Genomic DNA, 25529 nt, shown 5'->3' on the forward strand with positions numbered 1-25529 from the left:
AGACAGCACTGCCTGATTTGACTGAACTGTTACTTCTCCCCCTACTCACAACTAAAATTCAGCAACTCAGGCCTGTGAATGTTAACTCCTTGCCCTCAGCCATATCCACTTACACCGGCTATAGTCCTGGATAAATTACTAGAAATACACAAATGTTGTCAATCTTCTTACAGAGACAGGAGGAATTCAGCTGGAATTGGTCAAACTGGTCTGTTCCAGAACTCCTATTCCAGGGACTTTATTTGGATAATGCATAAGGACACATCTTGCAGCAAGGGTCAGGGGAGGGAAGTAGAAGAAGCCAGCCAGAAGTCTGTCCAAGCCAAATGACAAAGGGGAACATCCTTGCTGAAAGCTTTCCAGAGCTAGGACAGGGCTATCACCGAGGTGCTGCTTGGCTCCACTCTGCCTGTGGGTAACTAATCCAGTCCACACTCCTCCTCCCCCGACCTACTGGGCTATCAAGAACAGTGTTTACCTTCATGCTCTACAAACACTCAGCAATACATGCTTCAGGTTACTTGTGTGCGCATCTGCTTGAAGGATTAAGGCAGGAAGACAAACATTTCACTCATTCCTTAACAGTCTATCAAGATCAGACCTCAGGCTCTTTGCCTGTATCAAGTCTTGTCTGCCTCATATAATACTCAAGGCATGTACATTTTGCTTTGATTCTGAATGGATGATATGTAAATACAAGGAACTAATTGAAAAGGTTACTTTCCCTAGAGTAATTTCAAACTTCTATTGGCTTCCATAAGGTCAGGAGTTCACCCTGTATGCTTCATTTTGCTGCACAGAAAGCTTAAAGAGATGAAATGTACAGATGATTGAATAAAGGTTAATTTTTGTTTCTGCCTTACTGTCCTTAATTCTGCACTTCTGTGCCACCAGTAATTATATTAATTCTAATTCTTTAAACAACAACTTCGCAGAAAGGAAATAATAATTTTCTTATTTCCTATACCTAATAAAGGGTTTTATTATTAATTCATATTTGAAAAATTTTCAAAAAGTTATCCAGGTCCTTCAGAGCAAAAAACTATGCAAACATCAAATCCAAGTATTTTGATTTACTATTATTGTACAATTTGAAATTTCCACTGCAAAAGACATTGCCCTAGTGAAGGTTACTGCAATCTATATTTAGGACAGGAATATAATGTTTTCCAAGCCAGCCATTGTTGACATATTTCTTCAAAATAAAGCATGGCTTAACAGTCTGGAGTGAAGAAGCTTCATCTGTTACCCTTTAACAGCAATATAAGAGGAAAAAACAGTTTATGTATCTTTTCCATCCTGACAGATGTGACAATAGCTGGAAACACTGTGCCTGCCAAGAGCTTTTATCAAGTATGTTATAACAACTAGTAATAAGTGTAAATAATAAATGGCTACGATCTTATGGGAAACGGTGGCAATACTAAACAATTTTTGGTGCTTGCTGATGGGAGTCTGCTAGTCCTGGAATTCCCTGGCTTCCCAGTAGAGTTTTGGCCTGACAATAAACAACAGTTTAATACTTTATCTAATCCCAGCCAGGAGGTAAGTTCAACAGCAAGCTTTTGCAGATGTTCACATCCAATAATCTATTCATAATTGATGAAACAGGGAGGTCAGATGTAATGGTTGCTACTATTCCAGCAACAAATAAATGGTTATTGACAAAACAAGGCAGTGTGGCGCTGAGTGCTGAGCAGTGACAAGCATGAAACAGTGCTGAGACAGAAGTAGTGATGTGAATACAGCCCTTCATCTTGAGAATTCCTCTATGTGATGTGTGGCACCAGGGCCACTCTGACACATCAGCAGATGGAGGTGACTTGTAAAGGAAAAGTGAGATTCTGCAAGCACATAAAAGACAAAGGCAGAGCCGGGGGAAGAAACAAGGAGAAAAGGGTGGACAGGACTGGAAATTGGGGTAAGTGCAATAATGTGAATTTTTAAGAAATGTTTTTGTATGCAGGACTGTGATCCAGATGTCTGGACTGCTTTTATCAGATTGTTGTGTCTACATGAATGTACCTGGCTGACAGATCACTGTAGTCTGCTAAGCTAATAGTACCATAATATATATACCTGCATGCTTAAATGCCCATTACTTCTTAGACAAAGCACCTATAAATTTTCTGCTTCATACTTACTAATATCTTGAACAGATATTTTTAACTACACAGCTTTCCTAGCTAAAAGCAAGCAAGCAAGCAAGCAAACAAACAAACAGTTAAATTTGCATAACAATTGTAAAAACTGCAGAGATAAACTAGTAAAGTATAAAACCAATTTAAATTAGATAATGTAGTGGATACTTTTCTGTAAATCAATATAGAAGTTCAACAAGGGATCTCATTCAGCTGAAAACCTTATATTCTTCAAGTTTTAACCCATGTAATGCAGTAAAAGACTTCTTATTGACTGAATAAAACTTGAGTCATATAGATGCAAATAGACACTTGAGATCTTTTGCATCCATTTCAGTGCTAAAATATAGTATTTCTACAGTGTTTACTGTGTAATATACTAGTATGAAAAACAGCTGAATGAAATGGGGACCTTTACTGTATATGCAGTCATAAAAAGATTTCAGACAGAAATATTTTAAATATTAATATTACTAAAATCATTTAAAGCACCAAGGAATGGGAAATCGATTTCTTTAGAAGTACAATTTATTTCACACTTTGCTACCAATTCTTTTGATCAGCTCTGAAATAATACATAAGCTGAAAGCAAAACAGCAAAACAAATTGCTTCTAGCAAGGAGGCACCAAGCTCCCAGTTTTACACAGACATGCCTCAGTGTTTTAACTTCTCAGGTTATTTATCTATCAAGTGATAAATTTTAAATTCCTCAAGATCTAATGCCTGAATCAAGACCTACTCTCCAATTTAGCCATGGATGATTCTGATCAAGCAAAGTTGTTAAGCATTTGTGAATACCTGAACATATGACTTGTCCCCCCAAAGTCATTGAGAATAACTGAATTGAAATTTAAACACATATGTAATAAGTGAATTGCTGTAGCTTGAACTGGACCAATTTGAGTAACCAATCTAATTTTAAAAGCCTTACTTTTGAGAGGTTTTTTTAATAATCTGTTCATTAGAATTAATGATACAATGGAAAACAATACCTCCCAGATTATGAATATATTTACATTTAAATATTGAAATTCCTGAATTTGTACAGTGTGGGTACAAATGTTTCCTTTCTCACAACACATTAAGAATCTGATTTCTGTAAGTAGATTATCTAAAAAAATTAGAAAATTTCTCTTGCAAGTTCTCAGCTATTTGCCACAGCCCTGGGTATAGAATGTGCAGTTTCACTAATGGAAGGGCACTAACGGGCTGGCAGTTCCTAAGATCTTGTATGTTATTGTTATCAGATAACAAAATATGGACTTAGACATGCTGTAGCGATACCTTTCCCTCAATTATGTACAGCATTTAGGTTCTGAGGTATAGCACACCTAAGCTAGAAATCGAATGTGGGAATGAAATGAGGGGAAACTTGACATTGGCAGCTGCTTAAAAAAAAATACAAAGGAAAAAATGAGATAACAAGAAAAAAGGAGCATATTTTATTAGCTACTCTAAAAAAACGTTTCAATAGATTCCAGAGCAAATGCCTAAATCACACCCTATAACTGACAGAAGACAGTTACTGGAGTTTCAGAAATCTCAGGACAAGCTAACTGTAACCTTCTGTCCCAGAAGCAGACCCTGTCTAGCAGTGTCCCCAGTCTGGATGCCAACTTGCCTGGCAAAGCACAAGGAAGAGCCACCTGCTCTGGGCACACCAGGGGAGAGCAGAGGCTGCTCCATCCCAGCAGCAACACCAAAAAGGTGAGACCTGAGCTGAGGCTCCATGACTGCCAAGTGCTCTGCCCGCCATGCCTCGTGAAAACCAGATGTAAAGGTGTTCTTATTCCCTAGCAGAGCAGCTCAAGGAATTTTTATGGCTTTGTCCTCAATTTTTCAAGATATTAGAGCTGAACAAACCCCCATTAAGGGCACTTTGCTTCTTCTGAGTTCAAACACAACAGTTAGGAACAATTTCTCAGAAATAATTCAGAGTTATGCAAACAATTCTCTTGATCTTAGAATCTCTATGATGATGTAAATACACTTGAACTAGTGCTGCACTGCACTCCCCTCCAGTTCTTTTCCATACTCATACAGAAAGTGTGTCTAAGTGCCTGCATTTGTGTGTAAGGCAATAATAAAATAATAAATAATGATAAAATATTAGAATTTATAATTTTTAAGTAGAGTCAAAATATTGCCAAAAATCGATGTTGAAGTTTGGGAAACCACATTTGATATGTTAAATAGCAGAACTTCTAAATGCAGGATGTTTAATATATATATTTTAAGTAAGGCTACATAATCTTATAAATATATATATATATGAAGAAACTTTCATCCATTTCAGAAATAGAAACAAACAAAACAATGTCATCCAGGTATAGCCCTATTTAAAATTGAGGTTTTAAACTTTTTGTCACCAACTTGTATTCAGATTCTTGAGAACACCAGTGGTCAGATAAATCTAACATTCTGAAAAGGTGCTTTAGATCTACCTAATGGATTGAGCAGTCAAACTTTCAACTCACTACAGTAGTCCTACTCTTTTGGGGTGTATGAATGAATAAATTGAAAACTGTAATGGATGACATGGAAATCCAGCCATTCATGGTGTTTTGGTAGCTGTTCTTATGGGACATGAGATTCCTGAAGAGTAGGGTCAATATCAACAAGTTGCTAGAACATTCATTGTTGCTGTGGGAAACATGAAATTGTGATTTTTCTCATCATCAGCTAATAGATTTTTAATGTATTTAATATTTTTTGTTTCTTTTGCTCTATAATTTTTGTATACTAAACTACTGTAGTTCTGCAGCAAGATTGCATTTAAGAGTGTTTTCTTACAGAGGATATTCTTGCGGCAAATTTATCTTGACAAAAATCCACATAAATGAAGGGAGTTCTTGTGCTGCCATTAACATAGCAAAATTCAATCTGAACCACAGACTGAAAAGGAAAATGACACCATGTTTCAAGGCAAGCATGGTGGACACCATAACAGCAAGGTGCAAAACTGTGTGGTGTACAGAAAAGTATTGAAGGAATGTAGCACTGCTGCTTCTCATAATTAGAACCCTTTCCCCCGCAGGTTTTCAAGGAACTGGTTAAGATAGGAAAAATCTTATTTACCTTCAACCCACAAAAGAACTCCTTCATTTCCTAAGAGACTGTTAACTTTCATGTCCAAATAAAAAGTTATTTTCATGTCCTTCTCTTTAAGAATTAAGTGCTAAATTAACAACAAAAAAATTAGCTGAATGATCAGACATTCATCTCTTTCCTGAAGTTCTAGGTCTTCTTTAGTATTGTCAACACAAATAATTCTTAATTTCTTAATTGCCTCAGCATTTGAGTGAGTATATTTTTTCAGGACAAAGTTCCCTTCCAATATTAATCCTCTCACATAATTTTGTTTGTATTATCTTCACCAGTGTCTAGCAGCAGTGGGATCCTCCAGGAACATGAAATTTAACAGTTTCAAAGATGGGCCACTCATTTCTCTGTAAACAATCCATTGCCAGTGTCAAGATCAATCAAAAGTGCCTACCTTCTAAGAAGGCTCAAAATTTTGGGGTTTTATTCCTCAGACATGAAAACCACTAAATTCCTACATGAATAGAGCTTTTAAAACAGATTAAAAGTCACTTCAATGAAAGTGGAGCCTCTAGGAATGATGAGACTTCTTCTTAAACTGGCACACTAACATGTTTTTCCAAGCATGTGATGCCATTTATTATGCTGAAAATGTTACACTTAATTACTAATGGCTGAAGATCACTTAGACTTTTAAATCACATGTGTGATTTAAATCACACGTGTGATTTAAAAGAAGGAAGTTTGAAATAATTTCCATTGAAGAGTATCTTTGGATGTGTATTGCGAGTTCCCATTTGAGAGGGGTTTTTTTTTGGGCAACAATAATGAAAGTTTAAACCCAAACTCAGTTGTCTATTCATCACTGACTTGAAGTTCAGCCCTCTAACTTCATATGCTCATTCTTCTCAAAAACCTTACTCAATATTTGAGAGAAAAGAGAGTTCTTTTACTTGCTAAGATCCTCCTTGATTTACCAAATCTACCTTTTGGAGTTCTTTTACTTGCTAAGATCCTCCTTGATTTACCAAATCTATCCATCCATCCATCCATCCATCCATATGGGCGTAATCCATATAATGAGATATAATCAGATAAAATAGACTGTACATACCAAATTCAGAATACCTGCACCCCACTCATATTCTTCCCAGCTGCATGAGAGGAGACAAAATTCCCAGTTGTTTTGACACAGACTTTTTCAGAAATTAAGTTTATCACCATTAATCACCTCTGATTGCTGTAACAGGGTCATTTTGAATGTGAACATGTCATTGCAAGTTCATAAATTTTCCTGATAATTTTATGCCTGTGGCTTGTGTATTGTAATTCTGACAATTCATGCAGACAGCATTATGTCATAAATTACCACATTAGTTTGGCATGAGTCTCAGTACTCATGAACATTGCTTCTATTATTTAAATGTGTAACATATTTAAAGCACAAGATTCAATATCCAAAATAAAGGAACACTTAGAAAAAACCCTAACACTTAGATGAGGAACGAGGACTGGATTTTTCCTAATGATTTGGGATGCAACTCCAATTGAAAGAGAAAAAATCCATGATACCCTACACTTTTAAGAATTCTTGAAAGCCCAGTTTAAGGAAAAAAACTACAAATCAAGCATTAGATTATAATACTTTATGTAAGATTTCTAATGACACAGAAATATTTCACTTAATATTCTGCTTGTATAATGAGTCTGAGGAAAAAACAAGTAAACAGTAACTTTTACTTTAAAATTAGCCCAGATGGAGAACTCTCCATGACAAAATCTATAATGTTTAAGATTAAATCTATCTAATGTGAACTACTAATATTTTGTTGTAAAACCATTAGGCTTGATTATAAAATCAGAAACCAGATGATATGAAAAATATTACGAACATACCCCACTGTTGTTGAACGTAATTAGTTCTCAGGCTTTTAAACTTGCACACACTTATATTTTTATATCTAAGTAGCTCCACTGAAATCAATCATATGTATCAAATAAAATTAAACTTATTTATAAAAATTATACACCAAATGAAATCATGTTAAACACGAAGTCCCTAGCAAATAAAAAGCCTTCTCTAACAGAACCAGCCCGTTTGATACAAAGTGACTGCATTTTTTTATAGAATAGGCTGCAGCTCAGTCATTTCAGTCTTTAATTACTGCATCAGATAATGACTATTTTGAACATATGCTTCTCTGCCCTGCTAGAAGACATGAATGAGAGAGACAAGTTCATATGCATGATCCAGAGTGTGCATGTTGGGGGAGGGAGGCTAAAGAGCAAAAGGAACCAAGTGGCAACAATTGGAGGAAATGGTGCCTGTAACAGCTGCTCCTTTCAGATTCCCCTAGAAGGAGACTGCCTGAGGTGGACCACGGCACAAAGGGATAAAGAAGATGAAAACTGATGCAAAGCAGGGAAATAACTGCTGAGACCCCTGAGTCTACATCCGAATAGTCCCAAGCTGTGTGGCAAGACCTCTTTAGCATGCTACAGAAGCTGGTGATGAACTACATATTACCATGAGGCAAACTGGCTCCTAGCAGTATTGTCTGCATGTTATGTGTAATGATAACCAGTGGGCCCCTGGGAACAGGAGGCAATGATTTCATCTCCGTAAGCATCTGAGCTCCCCTCGGATACAGAGACCATTAAACTGAGAACAGAAGGGGAAATTTTAGGCAATGATTTCCAACTGGAGAGTGAAGACAACTTCTGCTCCACAGTACTATCAACCACAGATATTTTACTGCTGTAAATTGATCACTGCAAAGGACAAAGGGAGCTAAAACTCTACCCTTTTTTCTTCTTCCCAGAGAACACAGTGTATTTTTTTGAACAAAAGTACTTTAAAAGTTTTTCATGTAATATTATTGGCAATGCCATTATATTAGAAAATGCCACTGTTTTATTAACACTGAAAAGTATTGGTATTTCCATTACTGTTAAAATAACATGTTATACTTTTAACATAATGTATAACTTGTTTTTGTACTACAGAGACCTTCTTGCCCTTGCACTTTGCTTTCATTAACTGTCAGGTGTTTTGGTAGGACTGAAAACATTAGGTACTACCTATTGGTTACATATTTAAAATGAGTACATTAAAAAATTCAGGATTTCAGAAGCTTCCTTAAAAAAAAAAATCTGCATGCAACAAAAGGAAATGCAACTTCCAATGAAGCTGTAATTTTTTAACAAGAGATATGGGGGAGCAATGAAGGGAAGGGAATAGCTACAAAATGTAGTCAAAACTGATTCTGAGGAAACAATGCCAGGACAACTATATTTTTAACATTTTCAAGGGTAGTTTTATCCTTTGTGTATTCTGGAGAGATTAAGAGGCAGGCTTCTTCATTTAGCACATTTGTTTATCTTGCTGCTCTTCAGAAATCACACAGTATATTATGTGAAATGAGAAGTTAAATTAAGTTTCTGAGAGTCTGAGAAAAGTTGCTCAGGTAAGAAGGCCAGCATGCTTGTCAGGCAAAAATAATCACAGGTAAACTGAAGTACAAAAAATTCTTGTCTAATCTACACTGCCTTCTTGTAAAAGATCAAATATCATAGTCTTGTTGATGTGGCAAATATTAGATAAAATTTTATAAAACTATTTGGAGCTTTTTAGTTTTGAGATATTTTTACATTCAGCTACAGGTTTAACTGCAATTCACTGAGAACAGCCCCCTGCTTTCCATCATTCAATTGATTTATGCAGAAGACAGGACTTTCAGCACTGAAGAATAATGTAAAAAGGTGGTCAATAACTTCTAAAAAATTGTAACAAAAATGAAATCAGACAGACATCTAGAACACATCCTACACTGCAAGAGCCAAGCAAGTAATATTGATACACATGCTGAATTCATTCTGGGACTTCTATTGGTCTGCTTCTGAGAAAGACAAAATACAAACCATCTCAACAAATAACCACAATGAATTACATCTATAAAATAAGTTCATTAATAGAATACTGAGTCATTCTGCAGTTAAAGAACAAACAGAAAGAGAAATTATCCACCTGATTAATTGCAATAATCATGAACAAAATATTCAAATTTATTTTCCACAGAACATTTCTAAAAGTATCATGGAGGACTGTGAGGGATGACAGGCTCAAAAGAATCAAGTTGCTGCTTATCTTTCCTCTCACACTGACCCATGAGGAAGCAAGGAAACCCTCCTTTTAGAATAGAACTATACATGCAGTGCTCTTATTGTCTTAGAATTATTAAAGCTCAAGGGAAACATCAGAAGAGGAGTCTGAACTCAAGTATCCACAGCAGAAATTGCATCAGCATTACAGCTTTTCAAAAGCAATTCATATTGCTTCTAAATTTCTTCTAAATTACTGATGTTCTAACAATGTAAGTGTGTGAACTGATATTTTTATTGTTTCTCACAAATACACTGTACCAAACTAATTTGCAAAATTGGTGTTTTAAAAAACTGGTGTAGTAAATAGAGACTGTTTGATATTCACATATATACAAGAAAAGGAAGCCTAGTCACATATAACCTGAACTGTCAATTTATATTATTTCTACAGATCCAAGCATGAAAACCTGGACTCAGTCTGTTCTGGTATTTACTGGAACCACAAATGCTTGAGCCACATGGATTCCTGCCTACAGAACTAGATAAAGTTATGAAAGGTCCATGATCCAAGTCTCTCCAAGTTTTTTCCCACTCTGCAAATGCCAAACAAGCTGAGGAGGCAGAGGAAGACATTGAGAAAGCTAAAGCAAAGAATAAACTTACTGCTAATGCTGTCTCATTTTCTCCACAAAAATGATATGCCAGACTTAAGCAATAGACTGCTTCTCCATGCATCTTTATATCACCTCCTAAAGGAAGGGTAAAAGGTAGAGTTACCAGCATGATCTGAACAAAATTACATTGGTACAGACAGCTCTTGCAGGTTCTTAAACAAGATACAGATGTCAAAATACTGTAGTAAATTTTTCCCTTTCCTAACCCCCCCGCCCCGTACCTCTTTCTGAAAACATACAGTAGTAATTAAAAATAAAGGCTATGGAGTTCACCAAGGAAGTTTAGCAAAGTCAGAGAAAATATTTTCCAGTAATAAAGTACAATCAAATCAACATGTGTAAGTTCTGTGTCATTAACTGTTTAATCATGGTCCTAGTGTCTTTACATTAGAAAATTATACTAGTTTCCCTATGTAGACTCAATATAAAATAAAAGTGGCTACAAATAGGTAATAAACCTTCATATATATAAACACAAAATGTATCTTAACCCACACATTTTGCTAATGTGAATCTTGGTGAAACACCAAGAGAGAACCACCAGTTGACCACTTTCATCTTCCTTATTCTCCTGCCTGTTTTACTAGCTACTGTGGGGTAAAATAGCTAAAAAAATGAATAACTTATACTTGCAAGCAGTACTTATAGAAAATTCTGGACAGGCTGTTGCTAAGGTGCATCCCACCTTTCCATGCCAGGTTTTATTTTACTGATACCAGTCTAACAAACACTGCTTGCTGGTTCTTTTGCATGGCTCCTTCAAGAGCAAATAGTCTATTTGATACCAAAATAAATATAAACTAATTATGTAGTTCTTAAAGTATCACACTATATTCAAAAATTTCCCTCCAGATCACGAGTAGCCATAAAAAAACCCTGAAGATGAAATTATATTAAAAATAGCCAAAAATCCAATTTTTCTGTTGCTCAATATCCATCTGCTCCAACACAATAAATAGTGAAAAATCAACATGAAGAATAAGTGCATATCAAGATATTTTGTAAAATGCATAAATAAATACAGTTACAATGAAAAGGGAGATTGTCTGCTTACAGTTGTACACTTTTTCTGTCCAAACACACAGAAGCCTACACCTAGTTCTGAAACTCTCTGAATGATAATAATTGCTGAGGTCATATCAGTGCTCTATCTATAGCACTTAATATATTACTTACAATTATTAAAAACCTGTAACTCAAAAACCTGATGGTCGTTTCCAATACTCAACACCTCTTAAAAGGATAAGGGATAATAAGACAAAAGGATACAGAAATACAGTTTCACAATAGAATAGTAAGTTAAAAGTTGCTAGGGACATAAAGAACTTCCTTCCTTGCTTAAGAGGATTTGACAGTCTGAAGCAGGTAATATCTAATCCTCATTCCTAAAGTGCATAAACACACATGATGGTCCAGAAGGACAGAGTGGATTACAGATAACATGCAGCAGCCAGTATGGCTCTGGAATGAGGACTGGAGAACTCCTCAGAAAGAAGTTCCTAAATCTTAAATTTAAAGAGAACAACAGCTCATATAATGTGCATAGTGCTACATGCCTCAGGAAGCTGTGAAAGTGATTGATCTGAAATTTGAAAAAAGGGAACCAGAACAGCCGCCTGGTCAAAATAAATTTTGGAAATACGTAAGATCCATTTTGACAATCACTTAATATCCAGCAGTTCTCACTAGCATTAAGAAGACATTCATATGTAATTTCATAGCAGTTCTTCTAGCTACTATACCACTATACCTAATATTAAGAGGAGTGTAACTGTAGCTGTAATTTAAGCATATATTATAGACAATAGCTGTAGAAAGTACTACAAGCTTGTATTATGACCTATACAGTCACAATGTTATTTGTTGCAGAACTTATTTTTAAATTTGGAAAGTGTTTTCATTTTTTGTCATTTTTGACTGTTTATCTATTCCAACTACTAGTCAAAGACTGGGCTACAGATTAAATATTTAGCATTCATTATTAAACTAAAAAAACCTAATGGATACTGATACATATTGAATTAATATGTATTTAAACAAAAACCTTCTTCATTGTGAGGGTGTTCGAACAGTGGTAAATCTTTCCAGAGTGGTTATGGAGGCTCTACCTGTGGAAATACTAAAACCAGACTGGATATAGCAGCCTGCTCAGGACAACCATATGATTTCCAGAGGTTTTCCTTCCTACCTCTGTTGTTCTGCGATTCTGTAATTTTTTACTTTCGGTTTAAAAGTTTTTATGCATATTAAGGTAGAAAATTTTATTTGCTTATGATAAAATCCTGTTTTTTTCAAGTATAAAGTAACTATATAGAGTGAAAAGGTAACTTTTCCAGCAGATAATATAAGTCAAAAACTGCCAAATCAACAGTGACTAGCCAATCAAAATCGGTGACCTCAGCTTCCATCAGTGACTTCACTTTCTGATTGTGGGTTCACAGTTTTATATTGTTCCCACAAGGTTGTCAGGTTTTTTTGGAGATAAAGCTTTGAGGAACCTAAAAGTTTCTTTGTAGGTAGCAAGAAGGCATTTCTGCTTCAGTGAGATCTGCAAGAGTATTGACAGCATTTGTCTTTGAGTTTCATAGGAAATAATCACCCATTCAAACCCTTGACAATTTCTCCTTTACTCTTGGGAAAATCATGGCCTACACATTGAATGAAGGAATAGGAAAGATTGTTTTCCACCTACCTTCTTTGGCCATCTTTAAAGCTTTTATTAGCATTTTGATGGCCTCTTCGTGTTCTTTATTTTCCAGCATTTTGTCTGCTAGCAATGTATAAATTCTCCAGAGATGCTGACACGCCAGTGAAGTGTAAGTGTGGCCTGTCTCATCCTTCCAGGATGTGCCCTCTGTTAGCTCATAAAAGGTTTCAAAATGCTTAGCAGCTTTTGTGACATGACCTGAAAAACATCATTCACAATTAAAATCAGTGCAATCATCAGAAATTGTTAAAGTTTGTAGTCCATAATAATTTCATCATTATAAGTAAGTTGTCGCCAAACATTCCACAGATTTTTCAAGACTCTTCAATACATAACCCACGGATCACTGGAAAATACAATCAAATTTCACAGTACACAGTAACGCTCTAATTTAAATTTATAATATTTTTAATTAGCTTTCCTTTGTAAATTCCCAGTGTTGAGGGGGTGTGATTCCATGGATGCAAAGTCAGGATCTTCTAGAAAATAACTTTATTCTAGATTCATAAAGCCTTTGTCGTTCTTATACATTAAAATTTCATCTATGCATAAATAATCACAGCTGAAACCATTCCTCAAGTTTATTTTACCATAATGAAAACCTGTGGTGAAAGATTTGAAGTGTGGGAGATAAAGGTATCAGAATTGTGGAGAAAAACTAAAAACCTTCATTCAAACAAATTAATCAATGAGAAAAGGAATTATCATGCAAGGTAATTTATTCAGCAGTTATTGCAAGGCCAACTCTGGTGAGTTTATCTAGCAGATTTACTGCAAGAGCATTAACCATTGATAGATTAATTACTGAGCCTGAAGTAATATACTCCAAGGTCTTCAACAGTAAGTTATTCAAACACTTTTAAGGCAAAGGAAAGTTTGAAGATAGAATTCAATTCATTTTCACATTCAAGTCGTTTTTCCTCTACTTGCAGCTGGATTTACCTCTGTGCATAAAAATCAATCTAGGAGATTTCCATACCTGCTGGACAATGAAAATTCAAAGCTCTTGGAAAGAACAGAAAACCTTTTTCTCATACATAATGGGTATTGCTGGGAAGCAGGTAAGATAAGACTATTTACACAAAAATAATTTTAAAGAAAGCATTCTAGTCACAATATCTTGTTTAGCAAAGACTCTTCTGTAGCAGGGAGAACTGTGAATGTGACCCTGCCTTCATAAGTGTGCATGTGATGGAGGAATCTTGTCCCATAGATCACCAATATATTAACTGCATTTCTATTAACAGCTGAAAAAACTCCAATAAATAGGTTCATTTATATGTTTGTAGTTTGCACCTTTTCTGAGATGTGATTCACAAGGAACTATTGCTGTTTGGCAGTCTTTTTTGACAGTGCTGAATTCAAACTGAAAAAGAACCAGGAAGCAGAAAAGTTGTTTCCCAGTCATAGGAAAGGAGAGGAGAAAAGCTTGGAGATGTATCTTGTTTAAGCATTCCTTGAGAAAATGAGGTTATCTCCCCAGGCCTCCAGCCAACCTAGAGGCAGCAGAACAGCTATGACAGATTTCTCTTATTAACTCAATTTAGATTTGTCTTTTGCATATGTTACCCCTTTATAACCATGCTTTCAACTTTGCAATATAAAACATAACTCATCTTTATTAGAATTAAATTTATTTTCATATTAAGTTTCTCTGATGATTAAAACGAGTTCAACTAAAACTGACAAGCACAAGAAGCTCCTCTTTCAAAGACGCAATGAATTAAATGAGTGTCATAGACAAATAATTTTATGGCTCTACAGCCTAAAATTCAAGTAAGAATCCCAGAGGAGACAACAGGTGCTGAACAGTGCAGTGCCAGGTGAAAAGGGAGTCAGCAGGCTTTATTCTGTTCCATTCTACCCAGGGACAGGTATTGAAGAGATGGCCCAACGCACTGGGAAAACAGAAAAAATTCTATACATTCTTCCCAAAATATCACACACTAGACATCAGACTGCACAAATAGAAAGGCAAAGGGAAATTATCACAACCAGTACAAGCTGTTAACAGACTCCCTGACAGTAGATGTAACAGACAATAGACACACAGATTTGCTAAAGCCAGATGAAAACCCTTATCTATTCTCAAAAGGCTTCTAATTTGAGTTTTTGTCTATCCAGTTCAGCTAACTTCTGAGGGCACAGTCAACACTGCAGTCAACAGCATTCCAGCTATTCAAGTTGCTAAAGGCAGATTTAAGATATTGAAGAAACTCACGTTGGGTTTGTGACAAATGATTGAAAGTTGAGTTAAAATGTAACATTAATAGGTAGAGCCAACATTTTGTTCACTTGGTTTCTCATAAGCACATACACTCTTACTTGGAATTCTCCCCAAAGTTCATTAATAAAGAAATTGTTCTTTTGAAAGAGTATTATCATACATTTGAGCCATTGGGATAAACTACATGTGCAATGGCTTCTTTACTAGAATTTGATTCATGTGTTACTCAAGAACTTTCAGTAAGAATGGGAAGCAGCAAACAAATGAGTGGTATCACCATGAAGCTGAACAGTATCTGAGTTTCTCCTGACACTGTAACATGATCACTTAACAGGACACATTGTTTAGGTAAATAAAACTTGCAGTCTTAAGGACTATTGATCAGGTTGTTGGAACTATCAGGTGTGGTGACTTTTACCAAGCTCCCTTCTTGCAGTATCCCCTTGAGAAAGTTTCTATCAGACTAGAAAGGGAACTCATACATTCCATACCCCGCATAGTTCTCAGGAGCTGACCTAACCCTAAGAGCTGAGACCCGACACTCCTTATGCCAGACCTCAGTGAAACCTCTTTGGAAACAACCCATCAACATCAAGCATCAAAATGATAAAGTAATATGATTTTTTGGTAATATTCAAGTGGATCTATATTACATTTGGCCTCACTGAATTACCAAGAAAGATTACACAGTAAAATGTAAAACAATCTGTTCATAGAAATACTAAAAAGAAAGTGATTCACAGAAAGCCAAAACACCTGCTCATTTCCTAAACAAGGAAGAGATGGAATTCCTGACATGAAAGCCCTTACAAGGGAATTTGCTTACTGAAGACTCTTTCAAATCAAAAGAGCTATTTGGAGACTTCTCAAATTCATGGAAGGTAAAACATTTAAGACTTTGGAATTTATTCTTCCAAGAAAATAAACTGAAATTCTTTGTTGCCACTGGCAAATGACACATCAGCTTATTTATTTAATCCATAATGTTTCTGTGAAACTCAAATGTTCTGGGAAAATAATATTTTCAGGGGGCTGGCGAGTTTACTCCCTGTCATGAGTCAGTTCAGCTGGAACTGATCAGGCCAGTGCATTCTAATTTTTAAACACTGAACTGCTGCAAGTGTTGCCTGCAGACATTCATAGAACACCATCTGAAAATCTTGAAAAAACATTAAAAGAAAGCAATTAGCCAATTGCAGAACATTGCTGAGCATAAGAGCATTTTATCTTAGTTAGGCAGTGAAAATGCAGAGTTTTAAATTACTTTTATTATGAACTGACAAAAAACAAAGACCAAAAAAAGCAAAATGAGAAGAAAAAACAATGGAGTAAGAAAATCACTTGAAACAGCTTGCAGGAATGTATTTTTATAGGTCTAGGAATTCAAAGAGAAAAGCAAGAAAGTGTTTCTAGGAAATGTTTGAAAAATCTATTTGCAGAATGTTACACAAAGCAGTAAAGCTATTTTCAGTTGGCAACATTAATAGCAATTGCATATTTATTCTCACACTGCCGTGCAGATTTTATCTCAGTGGATATCAAATGGACTTGGAGAATCTCTGATGTCTCTCTTCTCTTCTTACAAAAGGAATCAAAAACCAGAATGATAACTCTTACAACATACATACTAGCGCTACCCAAATTTATACTTTAATAATTTTTTATAGTTTAATATAACTCAGGGCATAACAAAGGAAATCCCATCAGCAACAGCTTAATCTTAGATATGGGAGGCTACATTGTCTCAATATAATTTTGGGGGTAGAAAATCTGTTTTAAATAATTATATATGAATATAAGAAATTCTAACGGATTTTTGCTACAGTTTTCACTGAATCGGTTCAAATTAAAAAATTAAATCTATTCATTCAAGCAAAATAATTCAATGCAATTTTTTCAATATAGAAATGTTTTTAGATCATCTAAAAGTTCGTTCATAATTCTCCTTCTTAAAACCCAATCCAAAAATACAGATTTCTTATATCAAAATAGATACCAAACCAAAAGGGGTATGTATGGAGACTACTATTTTGCCTTTTTTTTAAGTAGAAAGATTGACTAGATATTAACACAAATGGGTTTAAATGTGAAGCTGCCATAAAAGCAGGCACATAAATGTAATTCTCCCAGCCGCTATTTTGATGCACATTTTTGATTCCATGAATATTTTATGAAATGGCCCAAACTAAAGCCATATAACATTCCTGCATTACTGATGCTTGCGCCCGTAAGCTACAAACATTAGAGGCATGATTGAGTGCATTAAAATGAACTCATTCAGCAGTGCATTGATTACTTGAAGGAGGAAAAAAAAAAGTTACTCCCACTTAAGAAAACAGCACACAAACCTGAAGTTTTCAATACTGAAATTAGAGACTCAAATTTGAATAATGTGGTATTTAACAAATAAAGGCAGTGCAAAACTATCTAGCAGTCTCTATATACATTCCTGACTTTAATTAGGTGAGATGTTAATTAGGTCCACAGATTGCTTCCAGTAGTGTACAGGTAATTTAAAATGTCACAATCTGCAAAATGCAGTGACTGACCTGCTCTAGCTCCATGCCTCAGCAATACTGAGAGCACCTAATGATTTCCTTTTCTATCAGCTTGTATATTTGCCAGTGAAAATAATGCCACAGAAACAACTGCACAAGAAAAGTGACAGGTCTGTTAGGTAACCTGCCCCAGCAGCACCACTAGAAGCAGGAAGCAAACTTAATTCTAAATTGCAAACAGTTGTTGAGGGCTTCAGAAAATATTCTGCTGTAGATTAAAACAATTTAAAGGTAAAATAAACTTTGTGGTTTATAGTATATTTTAATCCAGAGCATCTTTGGCCATCAGTTATTTCACTACACAATGAGAACACAAAATCTGGTTGAAGCATCAGCTAATGGTAACAAAAACCAAAAATGTTATTGTCTTTCAAAAGATAAATGCTTACATTTCAGTCTAACTGCTTGAACTACTTGTATTAAGCTCAGTTTCTCTGTTCAATTTTGACAGCACTACTCATGCTGAAATACTTAAGTCTGCCACAGAGATTGTTACAAAAGTGTTTAACAAAGATAGGTTCACAAGAAACACAAAACAAGGCTCTCATTCAGCAAACACCTCTCATTCAGTTGAACCACCTTGGACTCCTGAGGTAAAATGAATTGTAAAGAAGCCACTGGGACAGCCCTTACATGCAACAACCTGAATTCATGTGCCAGCTGAAAAAAAAAACAAGAAAAAAAAAACTGCAGAAAGGATTTAAGATAAAATTTTGTGGTTCCATAACTCTCCAAGATCCATCTCAAACAAAACCAGTCATCAGCCAACAATCAAAGTGAATATTTTTAAGATAATGGGTAAAACCTTTTGTGAATTTACTTTTGAGAAGCTGATATTTTTTTTCCTTTTTTTCAGAAAGATTCCACATGAGCTTTAGCAAAATGATGTAGGTAGTTAATAAGAACATTGCAATGAACACGCTGGCTCTTCATGGGGTATTCTGACCATTCCTCCAGTTTGACACTACACCAGCAGATTTTACCTAGAGTCCAACTTGCCTAAGGCCAGCTGAAGCCATGCCTGAGAAGTAGAGCACTTGAAGGCACAAAGGAGAGAGGAAGAGAGAAAAGGAAAGTTGAGCCACACACAACCTGAGATGTAGCACTGGCAGACTGACTGACTGCAGTGGAAAAGGACAGTATTTTATCTTCCCTTCTCTGGGTGAAGGACTGCCAGGCTGGTCTTAGGTACTGCACCTTGGAGGATGACACATTACTGTTTACATTACTTAAACAAATGTGTGTTGTCTGAAAAGAAAATCATAACTGTAGTAATCCAGTGAGCATTAGAGCATATGTAGTCTTGTCCTCTGAGGACCTATATTACTTGCCTTAAAGCTCAAGCACACAAAATACACCCACACAAACCTAGAGGGCAGTGCAGACTGCAAAACCTGCAGCAGGACAGTTCACAGATTCTGTATCACACCACCAGCACACTGGGATATCAAACCTGTTCTAAAAAGGGCTTACTTAAAGGGTTCTCCCAGAGACACCTCACAAGGTAGGGATAATGCTGGATTTCTGGCTGCCTGGCTGCTCTCTAATCCCTTCCTCTTCTGCTGCCAGCACTCCTGAGCTACAAAACAGGAGAGTTTTCCCATAGGCAGCTGAAATGACAGCTGCTTTGGGAATGGTGTACTGTGGACCAGCAAGGGGAAAAGAAAGGACAACCAAACAGATCCCAGATGAAAATTCCACTAACTTGTCTGTCTTACATTCATATTCAAATGAACCAACTTGCAAAATTCTGGTTTACAATTAAAGTTCCTTTATCTTTTTAGGTTAACATATTTTATGAAAGCAGTACTTGTCACATGCTGCCTTCTGATTGCATATAAATAAACACTTTTTCATATACATCCATTTTAATCTGGAGGACAATATTTCAAACAATGTTCAACATTAGCTGGATGATCACACACCTATTTTAGAGAGAATGGAATTCTTGCTTCACAGTATTATGCAAGCCTTCTTTCATGCTTGCAGAGCATCAAAGTGCTCTGTTCAATATGCAAAGGCTGCCCAAGATTCAAAATGCATTCAGGAAGCTCACACTCTGTAAGACTCCAGGCTCTGGATAAGAGAAGGCCCACACTCAGTGGGATGCTCCCATTTCAGGTTTCACAAATATTTTAATGTCTATGGGTGGATATCTAAATCCAGAATGAGAAGGGAGCAGAAAACTCAGGGATGAATGGCACATATTTTGGAATTCTGTTTTTCAGGGCTTAAGAGTTTTTAAGTTCAACAGAAATAATGAAAACAAGTTATATTAGTATTCAACCTCAAAGATTAATATGATCATTATCTTTTAAATAGAGGAAGTGACACTGAAGCAGATTTGTTTCACCAAATTAATTTTTTTTTGCTAAATTGTGTCAAATGCTTGCCTTGGTTTAAATACTTTTTTTTGGCAGTGTTTACATTTTATTCAGATTCCCCCCAGTTCCTGTTACTTTCCATAGCTTCCAATGATAAATTTATTATCAGATGCAGCGCTCCAGCACTGGAGCTGTTCTGTGGTGCAGATGATTTACTTCAGAAGTGCAGCTGGATTAATGACCTGCTAAGATCCCAGCCAACCTGAAGGATTCTCTGAAGAGCAAGATATATTTTTATTAACAGCTTCATGTTTGCTTTACCTATGGCTTCTCCAGATTATTGGTAATGGCTGAGGACATGCAACCCTGGCAGCTCTCAGTGACACTGGAAAGGCACCTCTGGAAACAGCCTCCTTTATCAATTACTGAAAGGAAACACTGCCTCCAGGAAAGTTTATGATGACAACTGCTGGTCCAGCTACAGTATTCCAAGACCTCTCAAAGCTTTGAAGCAAAGAAAAAAAACTCAGTGAGAGGGCAGCTTCATCTCAGTACTAGTCATTAAGCAGTAAATAATTAAAATACCCTGGAAAAGACAGGTAAAATACAAGCAGCAATGTCAGTAATAGACATGAAAGAGAAGAGAGGGAAAAAGAATTTAAAAAAGCAAAGAAATAATTCATTTGAAGTTTTAATAAAGTTTCATTTGCAGTCTTGTTTAAAGATATATCAGACTTTAGGGATGTAACCTAATTACATTTTTATTCTAAGTTCTATTCAAATATCTTGGACTTTGAATCTTTAACACAGATCAAACACAGTATAATTTACTCATGGCTATCAATACTTTAAAAAGATCTCTTCATTAAATGTCATAGTCTTATGAACATGCACATAAAGCAAACAGAGCAATAGGGGATACCAAAACCATTTAGAATATGATTTGTACAGAAGTATCTATATAAACAGTTCACCTTAGTGCAACATACGATATTCAAGCACAAACCAAATGTTTTTTCTAAAATATTCCTGATACATCTTTCATAGTTCAAGTAAACAGCCACAGCTTTTTACAGTGGTTTTATGACTTGAAAATGAACCTTAAAATCATTGAACACCTAGGAATGGAAATTAATTTAGGATCTTTTTTTCATATGTCAAAACTTTTAATGACAATGCAAACGACAGTTCAGAATCAGCACCTGTGCACTGCTGTGAATGTTTTTTTGAAGAGCTTATTAGAAAGCAAGAATACAGACTGCTCTCCAGGTGTACAGCAGAACTAAAAGATTCTTCATTTGAAGAGTTAGTCCAGGAAAGTGGGAGTGACCACGAAAGGATTAAGGAAACTTACTTTTTCTTAGTGTAAAGAATATTGTTACTTCCTTGTGCTTAGAAATAAAACTTGATTTAAATACAGTGAAGTAAAATCATGTAGAAAGTATTACATTTTCACAGATTTCTATTCAGAAGTAGGATCACTACAGAATTTTTCCTGAGTTCTCTTATTCAAAATACCTTCATTACCAACCAAAACCTTTTAAAAATAAGAATAAAAATAATTTTATGAAGAATATTTTTATGAATTTAACAGGCCCCTTTTTCTTTCATGTTGTGTGTTCAGAAGCTTTTTTCAGACTTTAAGACTGCTAATTTGAGCTGAAAATATTCCTAATTTCTGTAACATCAATTCAAGACAGTACTTGTTATCTCAATACCAGTAACAGCCCTGTAATAATAAGATATCATTTTCTGGGGAACTACTTTGTGCACCTGCAGGAGGATGAGCTCAATTATTTCATAAACCTGTTCAATCTGTCCTGCCAAGAATCTAGAAGGATTTATGGCTGCTTCTCACTGACAGAGAAAAGCAGAATATCCAAAGAGTAACTCCTAGCAATTTGCTGCACAAATTCCTTAAATTATGCTCTACAATTAAGTTTTTCCCAGCCAACTTATATATTCAATTCTTAAGCAATCAGAAAACAATATAACCATTTCATGAGATAGAATAAATGCAGAATAACAAAGCAGAATTAGCTTCAGTTGATAAGTTGAAAATCAGTGACTGGAAGTAACTTAAATGGTCAAACTGGGCATGCAGAATTTCATGTCCCATTAATGGAAAGCTTCTTTCTGTCTTTAAAGTTGCCTGATGTGGAGACTCTTTATAACTTAAAATTAAGCAACAGGTTTATGTAGTTAAAGACAAAGGATTTGGAAACAAGCGAGTATGTTCCTAGGTCTAAACTATTCCTACATGCCTTTTCCTGAATAAGCTGTTTGGGAAAAAAAAAAATAATCACAACTAGGAATAAACCTGAGAAGCTTGTAGTTTGGGATATGCAACCTGGGGCGAGGAGGGGGGAATATCATGATAAACCAATGACAGTTGGTTACTACTGAATTTGGTCTGTTATGTAAATATGTATGTTCTCTCCAGACAATGAAAGTACAAAGAGAAACCTTTAGGGTAATCTCCACAGGGAACAAATCTATATGATTGTCCTGTTCTTTAACTACTTTTGGAGCGAGTTTTCAACCAAACTTGGTAAGAAGTCAATAGGACAGTAAGTTTCCACCACTTTTTAGAAAATTAATATCTTGAGGATAGACATTGATCCAAACTCCAGACAGACAGAAAGGCAGGCAGAACTTGCTGTACATGTTGGGACAGCAGCATTCTGCTTGGCCAGGGAGCAGCATGTTCTCATCCAGCTTTAGTTTACCACATCACACACCAAACCTCACCTGGTACAAATGCTGTAGAAGCACAGAGGAAAGGGCACTGTACAAATGCAGAACAAACCTGTGGTTCCTGTCTGAAAGGATAGATAATCTCTAAATCTCTAGAACTATGACTCTTCTTTAGGCCACTATCGTGTTTTAACTAGCATGCAAGCTTCCTATTAAAAAATTACATAGGAATATACATCTTTGAATACTTTCCTCTTTTTGGTCCAACAATGACAAATGCCATTATAAAAAGGAGAAAGATAATAAGCTTCATGTTTTATCAAAAATCACAAAGGTAACTGGGTACCAAGACAAGTTGCTTACAGAACAGAATCTCCAACACAGACAAAAGGATAGAAAAATCATCTTTTAGCTGATAATTTGAGTTGCTTTTGTTCCTGAATGAAGAGTTTGGATTAAATTTAGGTTGCCTTCTTCCAGTGTCTAACCTGGGCTTGTGGATACAATCGTATGGAGATCTCAGATTCTGGGCATAGCCTTATGGGGGAAACATAACACAGTTAGGCTGGATTGTTCAAATGCAGCAATTCTCTTATCAGTGACAGCTCTGCACTCCACAGGCAGTGAGGAAGAAATGAATCTCTCTTCACAAATGCTGTCCCCCTGGTTTGTTTTATTTACCAGCTGTTTGCAGTTAGGCAATCAGATTGTAAAGCACAATGTTTCTACACTATACTATGGAGGATTTGCTATTTAAGTGGGCTTGGCAGACTTGCAGCACAGATAACATCATAAAGCTCTATTAATGTAGATGGTGCATGTGGGCCACCCATCCCACAGGTGAATTTTATTCTGGCTATACTTAGCAATCTCCTAAAAGAAACTATATTTTTATGTAATTAAAATAAAGCTGCAAATTGTACACACACAAAAGCATATGAAATTTCACAAGCAATTTTAACTTTTGCCTTTTTAAACCTTTTTAGTACTTCATTTTGCAATATTAACATTCTCTTTTTTATATCTGAATATAAATTATTTCTGCCTGAAGGCAAACCAATTGGGGAAATTCTGCTTAAACGTGCATATTTCCTCTGCATAGATACTCATGAATTTATGCTGAGTTTCTCTCAATTATTTATACATTACAGTTTTCAATTAAAAAGCACTTGCCATAAACAATTCAAAATACGAAATCAACAATTTCGTAGTAAGAATGGATTCTTAGCAAGAATTTCTTGACTAAGAACAAGAAAATAAACGGTTTAGACTTTTTATGTTCCAAAGCCAAAAGATGTCATGATCCATCTTTAAGTTGTTGTTCAGCAAATATATCCAGTAATTAATAGTTAAGCTTCATAACTCAAAGCTATCCTGTGCAACTTGTTTCAGGTGTACCTGCTTTAGCAGGGAATTTGGACTAGGTGATCTTCAGAGGTTCCTTCCAATCCAGACATTCTGTCAAATGCCCCTTAAACACAATCTGAACCTTTCTATCAATTTCTGCAATGCCTTAATAAAAACTTCAATTTCAATACAATGGCAAAGTGACAGGGAAAATCCTATACTCAGTTTCAATCGAGATTGTTAAAATCTGCAAGAATCCTGTGACTTTTTTTCCCTAACAAATAAATGACACTTAAAAGTCTCTCCCATTCAGTAGGTCTTTCAACCAGAGAAGTTTCTATCAAATTCCAATATATGAAAGAGAACATATTTTATCCAGGATGACAGATAAAACAATTACACCTTTTCAAATAAATCAGGCACAATTAATTAATTTTTTGGGGGTAGGTACAAAGTGATCAACTCTGGCATAACATTGCTCTGTTCGAAAAGCAATCAGACCTTAACATTGCTTATAATCAAGGCAGAGGCAGATTAGGACAGAACACTTATAAACCCTTCATTAACTTGCAGAATATGGCAGATTTTGGGAATGTCTAAGCTATTTTAGAAGGAACTAAAGGAATTTCTTATAGAGGTCTTGTAAGGCTTGCAATCTAAAAAACACAGCTACATGGACAAAACTGGGTTTGGGGATTAGCTCTATGTTGTGGGAATCAGCTCTGAGATTGCCAACATTGTTTTGTACTTGCTCCCTTTCTCTCACCAGTTCTGCCTAGCTTTAATCTTTTCAGCCTGTAAAGACTTCAGAAAAAGTATTACCTCCACTTTTGTTGATCCTTCTGTGCTGGCAAAATATAAATCTGATGACTAATTCTAAGTCACCACTGCCTTGAGAATAATGGCATCATTTCCACACATCTTACAGCTCTCATAGCAGGGGAGATCCAGGTTCTGGAGTGGCACTGATACACATTTGCAATTAATTGTGAAAGTTTTATTCATTGGACTCTACTGTGATACTTATATGCTTTCTCAAACAGTCATTTAAGTGTATCCAGAAATGTTCCTAAGCACTGCAACTGACAGGTACCCTAAGTTCAGATGTCTGGTTGAGCTATGCTTTTGAATAATATAGAAATTTATCTGGTTTTGTTGTAACATATTTGAAGCAAAGAGCTCCTACAAGTACAAACTCCTTGTTTTCCCCCAGAGTGCTCTTTTTATGGACATAAATTATCTTAAAATTTGGGATGCATATATTTAAGGTGCATATCACTTCATGCATGATAGGTAGCAAGCATTTAGCACAAAACAGAAAGCACTCAAGTATTGCAATGAGGTAAGAACCTGTACAAAACCATACTAAACAGTGTGTTTTTCAGTGGACTCCAACTGTTTCTTCTTCAAGATACAACACTGTAAACCTCAAGCTCACAATTAACTTCAGCAGAAAGCACAGTAATATAATCTATCATAAACTATGATTATAATCTTACTCTCTTATATGCTTATAATGGCTGATATTACTTCTGAAAATACATTGAAAACACAGGAAGAAAAGTTTTTTCTTTAAACTCACATTTCTTAAGAGATTCTATCACAAAGCTGGTGCTTAGTCAACAAGTAATTCTGGATTTAACATGAGAAAAATGTGTTATGTCATTGCATTTTCAGTATCTCTAAAGTAACATCAGCACATTAAAG

General features: G+C 35.6%; 1 protein-coding gene across 1 annotated transcript in view; it reads right to left on the reverse strand.

Moving 5' to 3' along the window:
• Positions 1-25529, reverse strand: part of TTC29 (tetratricopeptide repeat domain 29) — a 117916-nt gene that overhangs the window by 61074 nt on the left and 31313 nt on the right. The window contains exons 6-7 of the mRNA XM_054295473.1: positions 12655-12867; positions 9952-10037 (exon numbers count right to left, since the gene is read on the reverse strand). Of these exons, the coding sequence (XP_054151448.1) occupies positions 9952-10037; positions 12655-12867 (299 nt within the window). The remainder of the gene's footprint in view (positions 1-9951; positions 10038-12654; positions 12868-25529) is intronic.

The sequence above is a fragment of the Melozone crissalis genome, unplaced genomic scaffold (assembly GCF_028551555.1).
Source record: "Melozone crissalis strain CALT ecotype California unplaced genomic scaffold, PUWL_Pcris_2 ptg000006l_1, whole genome shotgun sequence".
In the NCBI taxonomy this organism is placed as follows: Eukaryota; Metazoa; Chordata; class Aves; order Passeriformes; family Passerellidae; genus Melozone; species Melozone crissalis.